General features: G+C 37.2%; 2 protein-coding genes across 6 annotated transcripts; one reads left to right on the top strand and one right to left on the bottom strand.

The window, feature by feature from the left end:
• Window positions 1-111: 111 nt before the first annotated feature.
• On the bottom strand, window positions 112-16,307 carry Sil1 (Sil1 nucleotide exchange factor). 5 transcript variants are annotated; one of them, XM_022851862.2, is made up of 10 exons: window positions 16,050-16,307; window positions 13,070-13,203; window positions 12,437-12,657; window positions 11,810-11,925; window positions 11,333-11,515; window positions 10,993-11,167; window positions 10,046-10,176; window positions 9,738-9,915; window positions 9,040-9,198; window positions 112-1,507 (listed from the first exon to the last, which is right to left on the bottom strand). In XM_022851862.2, exons 1-9 carry the CDS (start codon window positions 16,061-16,063, stop codon window positions 9,079-9,081), a joined length of 1,272 nt encoding a protein of 423 aa, XP_022707597.1. In that variant the 5' UTR covers window positions 16,064-16,307; the 3' UTR covers window positions 112-1,507; window positions 9,040-9,078. The 5 variants fall into 5 exon arrangements, with proteins under 5 accessions (XP_022707597.1, XP_086828961.1, XP_022707595.1 ...); XM_086972835.1 differs by lacking the exon at window positions 112-1,507 and adding an exon at window positions 3,656-3,884; XM_022851860.2 differs by lacking the exon at window positions 112-1,507 and adding an exon at window positions 6,840-7,161.
• On the top strand, window positions 3,824-8,802 carry LOC111271199 (uncharacterized). Its single transcript, XM_022851849.2, has 4 exons — window positions 3,824-3,964; window positions 4,727-5,979; window positions 6,961-7,137; window positions 7,758-8,802. Exons 1-4 carry the CDS (start codon window positions 3,901-3,903, stop codon window positions 7,947-7,949), a joined length of 1,686 nt encoding a protein of 561 aa, XP_022707584.1. The 5' UTR covers window positions 3,824-3,900; the 3' UTR covers window positions 7,950-8,802.
• Window positions 16,308-16,344: the final 37 nt, after the last annotated feature.

Raw genomic sequence — 16,344 nt, 5'->3', positions numbered from 1 at the left:
AAGCATAACTTCTAAACTGGTTTTAAGCGAAATAAATGAGTTGGTATCACTTTCTTTTTAAAATTAGATGTATTAAGTATTGTATTGTTAATTTAGTTTTTTTCGACTTACTTTTCAATAAATAAGTTTTCGTCCCAAATGCTCATCTTTTTTTGGCATGAAGTTTATATTTTTTTCCGTTGTAATAGAGCCAAAAGCGTACCTTTATACGAACATTGTTGGAATAACTGGCTAATTCTAGTCGTTGCTGTTGTTACACGTTACAACAACTCCCTAAGTCCTCGAGGCATTAAGAAGCTCAATGCCCCTGCTTTCCGACGCTACCCAGACCACTTCTGGAAGATCACTATAACAGCAGTGAATGGCCTAAAACTAGAAAGGCTATAGATATTCTTCGAAACCAGGCATAAAATTAACTATTAATTATATATTAATTATTTGGTTGATTGTGTTCATTACTATCGTCTGTGCTTTGTGTCATTATCTGGTCCATTTTCCGAACCACAAATTTATAATTAATTTTTCGTACTTGCCAGATTCTGTAATTCTGTCGTGTTTCTTTTGGAAAAAAAAAGTGTTTTTGCTCGCCTCTACATTACTCTCCTTCTGCTACTCTTCCATCAAGCATTCTGGATGGGGCTCTCTGAGAACCAGTTGTGGGATTAATAAAGGATTCTCTCTTTCTTCAGAGGATGTCGGCGTGCTCTTAGCATTGATCATCAACCAACCACCTCCGCTATCTACTGTGATTCCACCTTGTTTGGGTAAATGTACTACATTTTTAGGTCAACAGCACACGAAGTCCCCCGTGATAATGATTCTCTTGTGCCTGCTATGTGCACATCCTCCAGCTCCGAAAATCACCGTATAAATGCTTCCTCAGGTCTGTTAGGCGACAAGAAGCACACTTACAGTAGTTTTACTAGGTCAATGCCGGTCTAGAAGAACCTTCCCCTGTTCGTCTTATAGGATTGCTTGATTTACCCGTCCACCATATCGCTGCGTCTATCCTTTTATACACAATGTAGTGCCTTGTTGGGTTTGCCAAAAAGAACTGGGTCAGCCATGTACCTATATATTGTTCTGTATAGCAAATCATATCTAAACATCCATATACCGATTAGTATTTCATTGGAACATCTCAAACTTCTGATCTGTCGAAAAGACTCTTTTTCGACAGATCAGATTTGCCTGAACCTAGTATGGTATACGTATCTTCATTTAGTTGCGGTGTCCTAGCATCTCTCTTCCGATTTTTTTTGTGCTCTGTTATTAATTTTGAGGTTCTTGTTGTTGGTTTTCCATAATCCTCCCTTTATTTTGTCTGTTGGGACCGCTTCGTTGCTTTACTTCTCGATTTCCAATATTTTTTTTATGCTCAGGTCAATCAATTTGATTTTATGATCTTCAGTTTTACCAGCGTAGCAGAATGATTATCATCGCATTCTGTTCTTTATGGCACCCCTGGTCTTCCATTTTCTCTTCTCTACAGTCGTTTAGAATGAACCTGAATTTATAAGAGATGAAGTAAGTCGAAAACTGGATTCAGTCCTCAGTAAATGACAATGAAGGTTGCTAAGCTTAACTCAAAAGTGCATAGCATATATGCCCTTCCAAAACTATAACAATAAGTTTATCATCAATATGTTTGTTTCAGATGATGAATTACTTGTGGAGTGTTTTACACTTAAATCTCGAGAATATACATGCCAACTTTTAACCGGATTAATGTCACGCGCCATATAGAATAAATAAAAGAGAATAGAAAAAATAGAATGGCCTGCAGTGTTCTTCATTTAGCCGGCATTATCGCAAATTATCGAGTGATTAGCATAATCGCTCGGTTTAATCTTCAATGAGTATATATGCAAACATAAATATTCAAGCATATACACATTTCAAATGAAAAGGCCTACTAATTGATTCGGTCGGCAACTAACTGATAGAATAACATCATGAGTAATATTATATATTAATCGAAAGGCTCGAATAGCTTATACTCTGTTGAAATGTTATAGGCGACCTGCATAACAATATTATCTATTCTGTTCTCCGATATTTATTCAAACGTGTGCTACTGTGGCACTCATTTCTCGAATTTAACGATTGGACCTCTCAACAGGAACGTTACGAAGTTATTTGTAAGATTATATAAGTAGCTCGTCAAAGCACCAGCGTTCCTGTAACGATACCAGAGAAGCCGTCTAACTCCATCATTATTAAAGTGAAATTAGGTTAAGCGACGTTTCTCGTATATAGGAATAGTTTAAATGATATTATGTGGTAGGACTTAATTTTATGCCAGCGGAAAATGCTGGTGTCTTCGCTTTTTCTATTTTAGATATGAGAAGGATTGAAATTTGCTGAGTATTAGATGTTTGCAAATTTTCATTTCTTACGATGACCTCAATCAGATTAGCGGGAAAGATTCGCGCATCGTCGGCCAATTATTCTCGTATAGAAAGGACGATTAAGCAGTTTAGTTGGCTTTGTACTCCATTCAAAGTATGTTGTACAAATGCATAGGGCAGGAGATGGACGGACCTGCATCAATCAGCCAAAAATGAGTTATTTAATTTGTTATTATTTAACATGACTCTTTTTGGGGAGTAATGGTTACCAGCCTGCTGCTAGAACGTTCACCTAGCCTTTGCCCATTTAACTTACGGACGAGCAAGTCTATCTATCGTATTAATCTAGTTCTGCGCTTCTGCTTGCAGTTGGAAGTAATCTATTCTTTTGCTTGGCTTCGATCCATACACAGCGCACACTTCCGTTGTTAGGGCTTTCAATACTCCAAACTTTTTAAACCACCGGCTGCATGACCTAACATGGTTTGTTGCCGTTACCAGCTAGCTAAGCTAACTGCCTAGGGCGAATACTCACTACCTGTCCTCCCACAACAAGCACCCTTCTTAGATGCCGAGGCTGACAAACCCTAACAACGCCTAGTGATCACCAGATCCTACGAATTATGAGTAAGTGTAGCGAGTGCAAGAGTAAACCGGCCACGAAATGCCGAAGCGCAACTGAGTTATATCCAATGGTGGGGGACGACAAGTTTTTTGAGTATAAGAGAGAGAGAGAGAAAGAAAACACAAAGAATAAACGAGTGGGAGAAAGAGGGAGACAGAGATACATCAAACTTTAGTATTGTTTGCCGCATGGCTGGTTCCTCCTCCCGTATGGCATCTGGCATAGTAGCCATCAGATTGTGTTATAGCTGTGCCTCCTGCGACAGAGGTGCTGAATTGTTCACGTGTAAGAATCCAATGTGACAATACACTCGACCATTGTGTTCTGATTGATTTCACGGTAGTATTCAAAGTTCTGTGTAGATGCTTCGCAATAGTTGCATTACGTCCTATCCATGTTTCAGAATAGTAAACACTGATAGTTGTGACTGTGTGCAGTGGTATGAGGATTTCGGGGTGCTTAATTAGATAAAATGTAAAGTTTTAAGGCCTTCGAGACCCTGCCTTGTATTACCTGGAAGGCCGTGCTTCTAGTTTGCCGATGAGGAAATTGTCTAGTAACATTGTGTTTGAGTTTTGTATCTTCGGAATACGAAATACGATCACACGGAAAATATTACTACCAACAAGCTAGTAATTCATTTTTGTTTATGCCGCTACCTAAAAGAAGCCTCGTTAGGTGTGATTTCGTTATATATTATTAGATTAATTAATGAGCTTGTTTATTAAAGATTTGGCGTGGTGTAGTTCCATGTCGCTGCGAGTTGTCGGTTAAGACGTCAGTTATGTTATCTTATTTCATAGCGTAAAGCGCGCAAGAAAAAGGCGAGATCCATTCGTTGGTTCGCTTAAACGGTCGATTCTTCAACGTGATGTCCACTCATAAAGAGAACCTGCCGAAGCTGTAATCTAAAGAAGAAGACTGATGATGTGCGAAGTCATGCCAGTTCAACCGGAGCCCGACGACAACCATAGGCACCATACACAAGGTTAGCTATGGATGTACATATTGATTAAATAGAAAGTGTTTAATTTACGATAATTGGCTTCGTAGACACGTGTTTGACTCCATGTAGCAATAGATAACCGTGAAACATATAGCTGTAGTTTATCTAGTTCTTTCAAGCATGTATTTAAGGTTGCCTGAGGATTGTTGACATTTACACTAGTTTATGAATCTGTTCTCTCACAGAGGAATTCGAGAACTGTGTTACTCTATAATTGCTTTCTTATTGAATGTTCATTCTAAAAGTAAGTACACAAAGTGGGGTTCCTCATTGGACCCGTAAATTTTAATCGGAATCTACAGCTAAGAGCTAACAATATGCTGATCTTGTCGACGTGCCACTTGTTCACATAATTAAAACATGCGAGATGTAAAAGTAAAAATACAATGATGCGCCACGAAATATTTCCTTTGTAAGTGTAGCAGATTATTCTGCTATATCAAAGCGATGAAAACAAACGCTCCCCTCAAATAGAACCGTATAATATGAATGTACTGCGTTAAAACAGGTTGTCCATTATAATGTGCTATGTGTTTTGCTTTTTCTGTAACTTTCTATTTGTTCTTTAGTTTTATCCTGTATTATAACTAAGTAATTGAATTTTGACGGGTTGTGACGATCAGTTTTTTAAGATTCAATTCTTTTACCAAAAGTTTCGCCATACTGGTAGAAAATTTAGCTGTGCTTCATTTTATCTATTATCGCCAAAATACAACAAGTTATTATTTGATGTCGTTTTTGCAGTGGAAGAGCTTCGCCAGCAAGTGGAGCAACTGAACAGTCAGAATCGTGAGCTCAAGCAACTTATCCATAAGCTCCGAGAAGAAAATGCCGAACTTTTGCGTAAAGCTTCGGTAGCACAAATGGAGGGCACAGCTAATACTGGTGCACCCCCACCACCACCGCCACCTCCTGTTGGGCTCATATCGCCTCCCTTGGCGCAGATTATAAAGCAACGACGCAGTGGCCCCAAAAAACCAAATGGGGAAATTAAAAAAGACGAAAACGACTCAAAACAAGGTCAGCTGATTATGGAAGTTGTAAACTTTTTGAAGAATGGAGGTCTGACGAAATCAAAAAGGCAACGTTCAATGACTCAACCTGATTTAAGTGCAGACTTAGCTAGGTTTAAAGAAAATAAGTTAGAAAAAAAGTTAGAGACAAAAGATGCGGCAGTTGACAGGTTCAGGTCTCTTAAAAAGCACACAGAAAGAGGAGAAAGTCTCACTAAGGAAGTCGATGCATTAAACACGTCGTTCAAGGAAAATGTGTTCCCATTAGACGCTGCATTGCCTACACCTAGCTTCAACCGGCTAGGATCATACTCAAAAAAAAATCTGCCTGAACTCAACAATCAATCGTCAGCTCAGGGACAAGCAGAAAAGAACAACTGTTCGGTATTAGATACACGATATGGACTCAAATCATCATTAAGGGATGAGCCCGCTGAAATGGGATCATGTACACTGACTAAAGCCGGCACACTTGCAACTTCAAATTTTGATTCGCCAAGCGAATTTTTTCGTACTTCACGGCGGAACTCGATTCATCAAAGCTATTCAGCTAACAATTATGTTACGGAGAACTCCAACAATCTTGCAGGCTTTGTTGAGGTGCAGGAAGCACATATCACATTCGAGAAAAATCGATCATCGCTAAACTCCGACATCAATATGCGAGCCCCTTCTCGTTCGAGTAGGATCGCGAGCAGCTTCCTTTCCGAAGCTGAACATCGAGACGAAGAGGTTCGCGCTGCGGAAATGTCAGCATGTTCGAGTCCTAAGATTATTGTCACACCCGCTGATGACATAACAAACCCGACAGATGCTATTTTTAGAACAAATGATACCTTCATCGCGAACGAAGTTTCAAAGTCAGTCAACTCGCAACCAGAAGAAGGAACTCAACAAAACCGTGTTGTCTCTATGCTTCCCCTAAACGAATCACAAAAGCTCGTGACCGGCAACAACTTAAGACTTCCACCAGCCACTGCAGAGGTTGTGAGACCATCCATATTTGTTATCGCAAAATATTATATTCTTACGCTTAAATAAGCGCTTACGTATAACTATCCTTTTCAAGAAATACTATGCAACTATGCATGTAACCGATTTTAGAGAGTATCTATAGGCATAATTTGCAGAATGATTAAGAAGTTCCTGAAGGAATAATAACGATAGTAATAATGTTTGAAGCCAACAAAAATTAACACAGCACCCTAATGCTTCTATAAATCGATAAGTTGACAACATTTTGTGTATATGAGGAAGAAGATTTCACCAATTATTTGTTCCAATACCTAAAACAATATTGTAGTTTTTAAGCAAAACGTGATCATTCAGGTGGAAGCTGCGTTATTAACTTATATGCCCAATAACGGGTGACGCAAAAGGACTGTTGCGTCACCGTCACGCTCCATGAGTTCTTGCTGCGCCTTGTAGCATTTACGATCAGACCTTCAAACTCCTTCATGTTAACAATCTGGCAGATAGACCTACAACCGCACGCAACAGAGCTCAGTTCAACGGAGCTTTCGCAATTTGTCTAAATGCTGTATTAGGCAGAATAGCCGCATACTTATATGTTCTAGAAATATCATAGTTCGTTATTGATGCAAACTAGTCTAATACTTTCGGCCGCACGTTCGTGGATTTGGTATTACCTCAATCACCAATGGCATTGGCTAGAACATCCTTACTGTCTGATCAGGACATTGCCGATGTACGGTATGATCTGAATTACGCAATCCGTGTTCCCACAGGTGCTCCAAATATCGGTGCATCCTTTTAGAAGGGTCGCTATTTCTATTCGACATGTTCGTTATTAAAGCCTAATCCTTATGTACCGCTTTCATATATATAGCTAAAGTTCAGTTCTCCTTTATTGTACCAATCATACGGTAATATTGTACTTCACAGATGCGTTATGGAAAACATAGGTGCGGAATATCTAAACCGTAGTTATTATCACAATTACAGAGCACGTCGCCGCGTTCTACTAAGGATAAACAGCGATTTTGGGAACAGGCTGTTACTATCAGCTTAGGGACGTTGAAGAACGGCACCAGTGTGAAGAGCGCTTCTTCTGAAAGCCGAAGTCCAACGCTCGAGAAGTTTCGGGACGTTGCCCGAACGACCGGGACGCGTAGTGGTGATGTATGTTCTAGTCTGTGCGCAAGCCTATTCGAAACAAGTATGCAGTGAGGGTGGAAACATTACAATTGTGGTATGACGAACCAAACCTGCCTTCATTTCCTACAGTGAAGCACATCAGCAGCTAATGAACGGAACACTAATTATTAAAATGCGACACTAAGTATCCGTAACAAAATTCGGAGTCATGGATGTCTCATATTTTTTATGGGACTAACAATTTTTGTGATACTATAATAATTGCAAATTACGATACTGTTTCGTGGGCTTTATGGAAAGTGACTAAAAAATTATCTTGCCGCGGAATGATGCAACGTTTAACATACGAGTCGTGATTCATGAAAAACATTGTCGCACAAACGCGAGACTCCATGAATAATCGAATGTTTCTCAGTCTTTATTAAATTTAAGTCACCTGCTTCTTTTCCTTGTTAAAGAAAATATGTTGAATTTATCGCAGATTGCTTTAGGGTAACTCCCAAATGGATGTGAGGATGAAAGAATTTACATTTACAGAGTTTAAACTATTGGTTCACAACCTCTAAAGCGGGATTTTTATATCCGTAAAATTCATAAAATCTGCCTTTCTTTAATTTAAACCATTCTTCATTGTACTCTTATAGGTTAAATTGAACACGACGTGTAGCCAATCGAAAAATGGCCGACTGATCACATTAGCTTCTTCATCCGGAGCAATGAAAACCAGCCGTTCCTCTGCATCGCAACCTAATTCAGCGACGTCATTCAATGCGTCGGCTCCGTCCGTAGGAATTTCCAGACGAGCGGCCGCCAACATGAACAAGTTTCGAACTTAATACATAATGCTCTCGACTATAAAAGGCATTGCCGCGACAGACAAAATTTCTTAAGTTCCTAGAAATGTACAGTTATCGAAAGCTTTATAGGGCATATGCAATGCATAGCAGATTTAGACCTGTCAAACTAGTAAACGGTATAGATATGTTGTTTTTCTATCATGATCACATATTGTGGATTCAGTTGACATTATTTGGTAAAGATAAGATTAAGTTATTAAGCCTTGTGCGATAGCTCCCTCCACCCGAAACGCTTTAATTATTATCTTAAACACTTCACTGTCCATATGTTGTACGAAACACCACATGAATAGTCAACAATTTGTAATTTATACTGTAAACTATGTGCTAACACAGCTCGTATATACGCAGCAAAGGCAAGACCGTGGCTTAACATATTTTCGTCATACATAAGCATTTATATAATGACAAAAGCCCAGCTATGAATTGTTCGCACAAAACTTCGCTGATTAGTTATCTATCTTAAGTAATATGCCTAAACGTAAAGATTTATACATGCATGTACAAACGATAAATCATGAGAGTGCGTTACTAAGAATACCGTTTAAGCACATATCGGCGACTAACAAGTCCTAGCAATTATACGAGCTACTCAAATAACTACTTTTTCATTTTTAATCTCAAGTAATCGAACGTTTCGGGTTCACTAACATTTAGGAGAGTAAGTAAAGTCATGCCACCGTAGTAGGTCGAAATGCTTACTACCTAATAAATAATAATACCGTAAGCAACAGGTGGGTTCGTCTTCTTAAATCTGTTAAGTAACACAACTGTGAAAATCGTGCATCATTTTCCTGCGATCAAAATAAATTGCGTGTGTTGTTAATAGTAACAGTTTTCATGTTTATAGCGATAGTTACACACATACCTATTCCGCGTCATTCCACTAAGTGTTAGTTGTAATTAAATGTAAGTAAAACTTTATTGACACATGTTTTATATTTATACTCGTGCCAACAAGCATATATATGAAACATGTGTCAATAATATATATACATATATATAGGTACATACATATATATACCTACAATAGAAGAAGAAACCCGCTTTTGTAGGTTACCATTTTTACCTTAATACTGCAGCTTGAGATCCGTCCGTTGTTTGGTTACTACAGTTCGCCATGAGTGTGATTGACATCAGTGATGTGTTTGACAAGGTCGTCCGCCAGTTTGTAAAGGCCCTCAAAGTACTCGTCAGGCACATCCGTGCTCTCCTCATACATTCGAAACTGTTGATCAAATATAAACAAGTGTGACTCGTAACCTGTCTAGAAATTAAAACAGCCTATATACTACCTGATGGTGGAATAGTACTGTATTTTTACTACGCCCATTACTAGAGAGCTGTTTGCTTTGGAATACTGGAAAAAGGTCTTGGAAAAAATACGATTATTAAATTGAAAGGTAACTGCAGCTTCAATGTATTCTTAGACAATAACCTGTATAAAGCTCTTGGTCGAAGTTAATTATGCAAAATTTTAGCAAACGTCTTACGTAGAGCTATATTTTTTAATATATTGAACCCTTCAGCCAACCTCAATCAATAAACTGATTAATAGTCAATCGCTAAATCAGAAAACTTAAATTTCATCTCATCTAAAGTTCTGGGGAAAGAGGCTACTGTGCGACATAAGGCCACTGAAGTACTGATGCAGGCATGATAGACAATGAATGAGTAATTTTTAGAGAATAGTTTCTGCTGATGATGTTTTTTCAATTGATCAACACTAACCTACACTCTATGCTAAAAAAAACTTCAGACACTTACCCGATAATGACTACGTAGACTTTCCAAATGGGGTACCAATTTATCTAATTTACAATGGTCAACCAGTGCGTGAAGAGCGTGCAATACCTTCTCTCTTACGTCTTCGCTGAATGACCCCAGCAGCCGCGGAATCATCTCACAGAAGCCAGCCTGTACCATACTCGGGAGAAGATCCACTCTGCACAACGATTAAATACAAAAATTAACCACTGTACGGTATATCATTCGCGTATACCAAACGCCAATTTGGCAGTGAATTGTCCATTTCAACAGATATTTGTTTTGTTTGTATTTTTACATTCACTTACTCGCTATAGGACGTTTTTCGAGAATCGTTCTGCATTGCTCCCACTGCTTGACTTCTTTCGACCAGTAAATCACTGAGAAGAGTAACCACTTTTACTTTTAGTTTTTGACTTGCATCGGGTTCGGAGAACACCTGTCAAAATATCACTTAGCTGTGATAAAATATAGAGGCTTACAGATATCAGATGTTTACGAAGAAGCCGTATAACAGACAGTATAATGAGTATTTGATTACTAATTACTCAAAACATACTAAATGCAACTTGTATATGTAAATATGTTGCAGATTGATTCTATCTCTGGTATTTTTAATCTCGCGCTAATTTTTTACTGGTAATATATGTTTTTTTTACATTTTGACATTTGTTTCTAACAACGAATTAAAGAATTTCCTTCTTCACAAGACTTAGACTCTTCATTTGCTGCTTTAATTTTTTAATTGATATTTATTAGAAATTAGCGTAAAAAACCATTCAAACGCTTTCTCAAAACCTTTTTATATTACCCTTTATGGAAACATTCTGCTACAATTTCGTCAGTAGAAGAAATTTTCAACGAAAATCCCATAAAATATTGCCCACCTCAGTCCTTACAGGTTTCATATACATATGTATCAAAAATCCTAACGCCTAAAAAGGAAAACATAAAAAGTATATAAAAACGAAGGAGTGAGTCCAAATTAACATAGCGCTCTATAGAATGAAAAGAACAATTTCCCCCTAAACAAGTACTCACTCAATCTCTTCATCTTACATGCAGCTCTGTTTATAATAAAGCCATAGAGGCCTGTCAAAATCAACCCAATACAACCACTTCAGGGGTTTATTTAAGTCAGACGAACAAACGGACCGAGAAAGCTTTGGTGCTATAAGTTGATATATGGCTAGTTGCACTGAAGGTATCATAGGCATTCCTTACTAAACACTAATCACATTTTTTGATCTCGCACCTTTGAAAGGATCGTAGCACCTTCTTCTTGAAGAAAACTCCTCTGAGCTTTGGGAAACTGCCGAAGTAGGGTTGAAAGTGCAAATAAACAATGTGGGCCACAACCATCACGCAGCGCAACCAGTAAGGAATGAACTCCTCGAGCGTTCAATGCTGCAGCTTGCACTACAGGGTTACTAAAAAAACGTTTCAAAATGAAAATATAAGTAGCTCAAAGCTTATTCAATTTAGCGCTATAACTGCGAATACTGCGCTTTATATTGCACTGTCATACTAAAAACTCGATCCTGGATAGAGGGTTATTTATAGCAATTTTTTTTGGCAAGTGTTCACGAATTTACCCTTGAAGTGCTGCGCCTAAAGCTAGGGCCGCATCAGGCCTAAGGGTACGATCTTCTAATACACTCAAAAGATCGCGAACGCCTCCTCTTTTGACAAAGTCCTGGGCCACGTCATACTGGTGAAGTAAATACTCCATCTCTTTTAGACTGTTCTGTTTATCCTCCAAGGATAAGGATGCATTTCTGAAAGGAATAATTTAAGGAATCGATTTACATCACTAATTAAAAATAGTTCTATGGAAATTGGACTTATTCGGAAAAGAGCTACAATAGAATGATTTACTCCACTAAGAATATTTTCTTTGATATATTCGACCTTACAAACCAAATTACCTGTGGTGTGTTATTGTGATGTGTTCCACAGGCTAATTCATAAACGCCCAGCTAAGCTTAACAATTTCGCAGCAGGTGCTTTTAGACCGCCAATCAATTGTTGTGAGCGTTTACGTATAGGTGGCCCCTTAAAAATATACTCACCTAAATGTTTCAAGCAATTCTTGAATTGTGTGGCTTTCTAATTTCACTGGCCTGAGATCGAAGTCCCGAAATTCCTTCTGAATACTTGACATATCACGAATTTTCTCTTTCTCCGTCTGTAAACCAAAAATGAAAGAGTACCTAAGAAAGGTGACCAAGACCTTGTTGCCTGTTCCTTTACGAGTACTTGAATGCAGTATTTCAAGTAATTTTTTACCCTAATATAAACCAAGGTGTTCTAAAACAACTAGCATTATTTGTTCTAGAGGGAAATAGACGTAACAAACTATATTAACAGGTTTACATTCACAGTGATCGCAAATACCACAAAATAATAGAGACCACCTTTCTATAAAAAAACGAACTAACTGCTATTGTTAGTTCGTTTTTTATCTTTTTAAAGGAAGAGATCCGAAATACATCTGCATGTTTTTAGTAAAGTGGATAATACCTAGAGCATTCTTATCTCTAGCGGCGGCAAACCAAATTACAGCGTCTTTTTTTTATTTCCTAGACACGTTTGTCTGTGCTAGTGGACTACCATAGCACTAGCACCTGTAGCACGATACAGGTGTTAATAAAACCTAATTCGACACGTAGAAGATAATATAGGCAATAGTCACTGACCATGTTAAGATTATCGCCTTCGTTTTTCATGCTCTTCAGGTACATCTTTAGATCTTCTGGGTATATTTTTTTCTGTAGCCTCTGTTCTGACCTGTCAAGAAGCTTGGCCTCTTTTTTGCCGGTTTGCAAGTTAATGCGAACATGAAGACCTCTCGGAATAGCTTCGTCCGGTTGAACCACCTTCCAATACTTTTCGGGCTTGAATACCTTTTGTGGGACAGCTATAGCAACAATTCGGTCCATTAATATAGTTCATGATATACCAACTTAAAGCATTAATATATCATCAGTTATGCTATTTCGGTGTATTGTACAGTAAATTCCGTCATTACAACCGCAGTGCCGACGGAAGTTTCCACTAAGTGTGCATGAAATTGCGCAGAGTCTTACATTTATGTGGTTTCTTTATATACATAAGAGAAAAAAGTTTGTCCGTATATATCGTGTAACTATCATACCACTGAAATAAGCAAGGTTATGCTCATATCAATATACTTTATACGGCAATTAATATATTCGATGGATTGTCTTATCTATCGAATATATTAATTGAGACATTCTATATAATAATAAGAGACAATCTATATAAATGCAAATACCTATTTGAGAAATAATACTTATTAAAATACGTACATTCAGTGGCAGAGTTAGTATTAGAATTGATTTCCGCGCTAGGTTGCGCGAGATTTACCAGTGCTCGCTGAGTCGACGACGAAGAAATACCTTGCATCAACAATATTATGCGAAGCGTGGATAATGAACCTATCCTGCAATTATAAAATTAATAAATCGATAATTTGCATAGCGCACATGTACACATAGTGCGTATACACATACATGCTTCATTTTTCAATCAAACTATTTCGTTTCGCGGAGTCCGTACTTGTACTTTATTCATTTTTGAACCGATCGTAAGCTGTGACATTTCAATGCGTGAATAAAATAAATCAAAGCCAATGGTCCGAGCTCAAATAAATTGAAGTACCCATAAATGACAGTACCGTTTTAAAGGATAGTATTTAGCAATCATAGTTGTGTAAATCCTCAAACAAAAATTAAGTCGTTAGTGTATTTAGCTTTATCAACAAATATCCGCATTTTAATTTACATAGGTCTCTTTACAGAATAACTTTAAAAATCTGACTTTAAAATTTAAAGTCAGATTTGCTATCGACGCGGTGCCTAACACTCAGAAGCTCGCTGTCCAAGGAGGTTTTGTCAGGAGAGCAGATCTCAGGTTATACGAAATACCTGTTTAGTTAAAACGTCTAACGCAGCGATGCTTGCAAACTTTTGGTTACCAAACAGCTTAATATACAGTGAATGGCTTTGGACAAATTTTCTCGAAATAGTCTGGACTGACCTATAAATAAAATGAACGAAACATAGCATTATGAATAAACGTAAGATACAGAGGAAAAGCAATTTATCTAAACAGGATTGGATTTCTCTTAACCTAACTAAGAGCATCGAAAGAAAAAAAATATTAAAGGATAAACGTAACATCAGTCATCGACGCCTAAGTATCTAAGTGTAAACCTTTTGGCAGGTGAAATTTAAAAGTATTGTACAATGAGCTAAAAGAAAAACAACTTCACAATTCAAAATTAATGATATATAAGTTGAAAATGCTCAGTTATCAATGAAACAAAAATTAGACTTGATATATATCTTGATAGTGCCAGAAAAATATTACGCAAAGTACAGGTACGAATGATACAGGTCTCCTTATCGACCGCTTGAAAGCAAATGTCTCATTTTGAAATTTAAGAACTTATAGTGATTTTTCTAAACATATTCATAGCACAAAAATTTTTCAGCAGCAGACTGAATGACCGAACCGAATCATAAAACATGACTTCTATCCTCTTTCTGCAATATTTGGACGAACTCTGTAACAGCACCTATCCACAGAAAGAAACTCAGGTATTGAAAACCTTTGACCGATCGCAATGTTTTGTGTGTTGCTGCTAAAGTGAGCCGCAAACTGTCGATTAACTCTTTTTTCTATAAAGAAACAACATGGTTCTGGAGCACGATAGTAGTGGTTGGAAACGGCTTCGGCCAAGTAACTGAAAACAAGAAAGTAGCTATGACTTCTTTAGATCTGAGGAAGGAATTCGATAGCGTTAAAAGACAGTGACTGATCAACAGACTACGTTCCTCCGGCCTTAATAATTCTGCCATAAAACTATATCATTCATATAGTCGGAATTCGATATAGAACAAATCACTGTTTATAAATGACATACCAAGATAATACCAACCTAATCTCAACATAATAAAGTTTACGGTCGAGTATATCTTACTATACAAATAAAAGAACATTGTCAACAGACTTACAAAAAAATATATTTCTGTATATATATATATAGTCTCACCTCTTATATGGCATACCTTTATCAAGTCAATTGTAAGACAGGTAGACCTTTCAAGTCTTCAAATGAAGGCCTTGAGAAGTGCCTTTAAAACGCGATACCTACAAAGCACTGGCACAACTTGGCAAGCTACAAGTGTAGAACGATTATTCATGCAAATAAATGAGAATTAAAAATAAACAGAAGTTCCACAATTGTCTATTAAACTCGCTTCAACACGACTCAAAGATCTAGTCACCACCTTATTATACTAACCATCAAACGTTTATTTCATCAAGTTTATAAGCTTGTAAACATGAAACAACTTTATTCCAAAGCTTCTCATTTAACAAATCATTTTTCGAACAGTACTAAAATCAGTAAAAAATCATAGCAACACGAAATCCGAATTACTCCTGATTACTCGATTAATTGCTCATTTTTGGCAGTAATATAAACAAATTAGTAATATATAAATGATGTAACTAATTAGCTTAAAAATAATGTTGAATATAGTCTCTGTCTTAAATTTCTCTTTTACTATTCATGCTGTACAAAACATTATTTATTTAACAACGCACATTGCAAATTTATTTGTTTGTATAAAGAATATAACTCGCAAGAAGCTAAGCTCTGCAAAAGTAGAAAGATATGTACAAAATTAGCTGTAGATCTAGCCTAAAATGGAAGTTAGATTTGTAATTGAGGCTACTCCACCGAACAAGGAACTTAGAGTAACGTATTTGTCAAGTATCGCACACAGTTCATTTTCATATCCTGTGCAATTTTCTTCCACAGAACCTTGTAAATAAACCGCTGTCATTATAATACCTTTAAATTCTTGCTATTACCTCTTCATTTTAGGTCATAAAAAGTGTATCCTAATACAGCTCAAACTCTAACAGAGTTTGCTTGAGAACTAGTCATCAGTATTTTAAATTCGGTTTCATACATTTCCTAAAATAAAGTTTAGAGATTGCTACGCGTAATGTGCTACAACCAAAATACATTCATGGTTTGAACATTGGGCCGCCATTTATGGCGGCGGTGTTTTGATAGGTGTCACAAAGAACACCAGGAGAGCCGATTAAAAACAGCTGACCTTGAATCAAACAGCATAAATGAGATATGTTAATTGCGAGATAAATGTCTTGATTTAGAAAATGCACAGCAAAAGAAGTTGATTAAGAACAATCTGATATCAACCTTTATCCCCATGTTGTAACACCTCTGATTCAATCAAACGATTGGCTTACCACAGAGATCGCATATCTAATTGCAGCACTGCCAATCTGTGATAAATCCGCAACAGTTCCACTTCAGTTAAGCTGTGCTCGTTTTTTGTAAAGGGAACACACTGGCCCAGGACGGTTCTCTCAGAATTTCATCACAATCGTAGATTTCGATGTACACGTCGATCTTACCACACGAATTTTTAGTAATACAGTGGTACCTTGTTGGCATTGCAGTTCATATGATAATTTTCCATATGATAATAATGAAATGTATTCAAATTATATTCAATTTATGTTAAATTAATTTAATAGCTTT

The sequence above is a fragment of the Varroa jacobsoni genome, unplaced genomic scaffold (assembly GCF_002532875.2).
Source record: "Varroa jacobsoni isolate VJ856 unplaced genomic scaffold, vjacob_1.0 contig00415, whole genome shotgun sequence".
Taxonomy (NCBI): Eukaryota; Metazoa; Arthropoda; class Arachnida; order Mesostigmata; family Varroidae; genus Varroa; species Varroa jacobsoni.
This window is presented reverse-complemented; position numbering and strand designations above follow the sequence as displayed.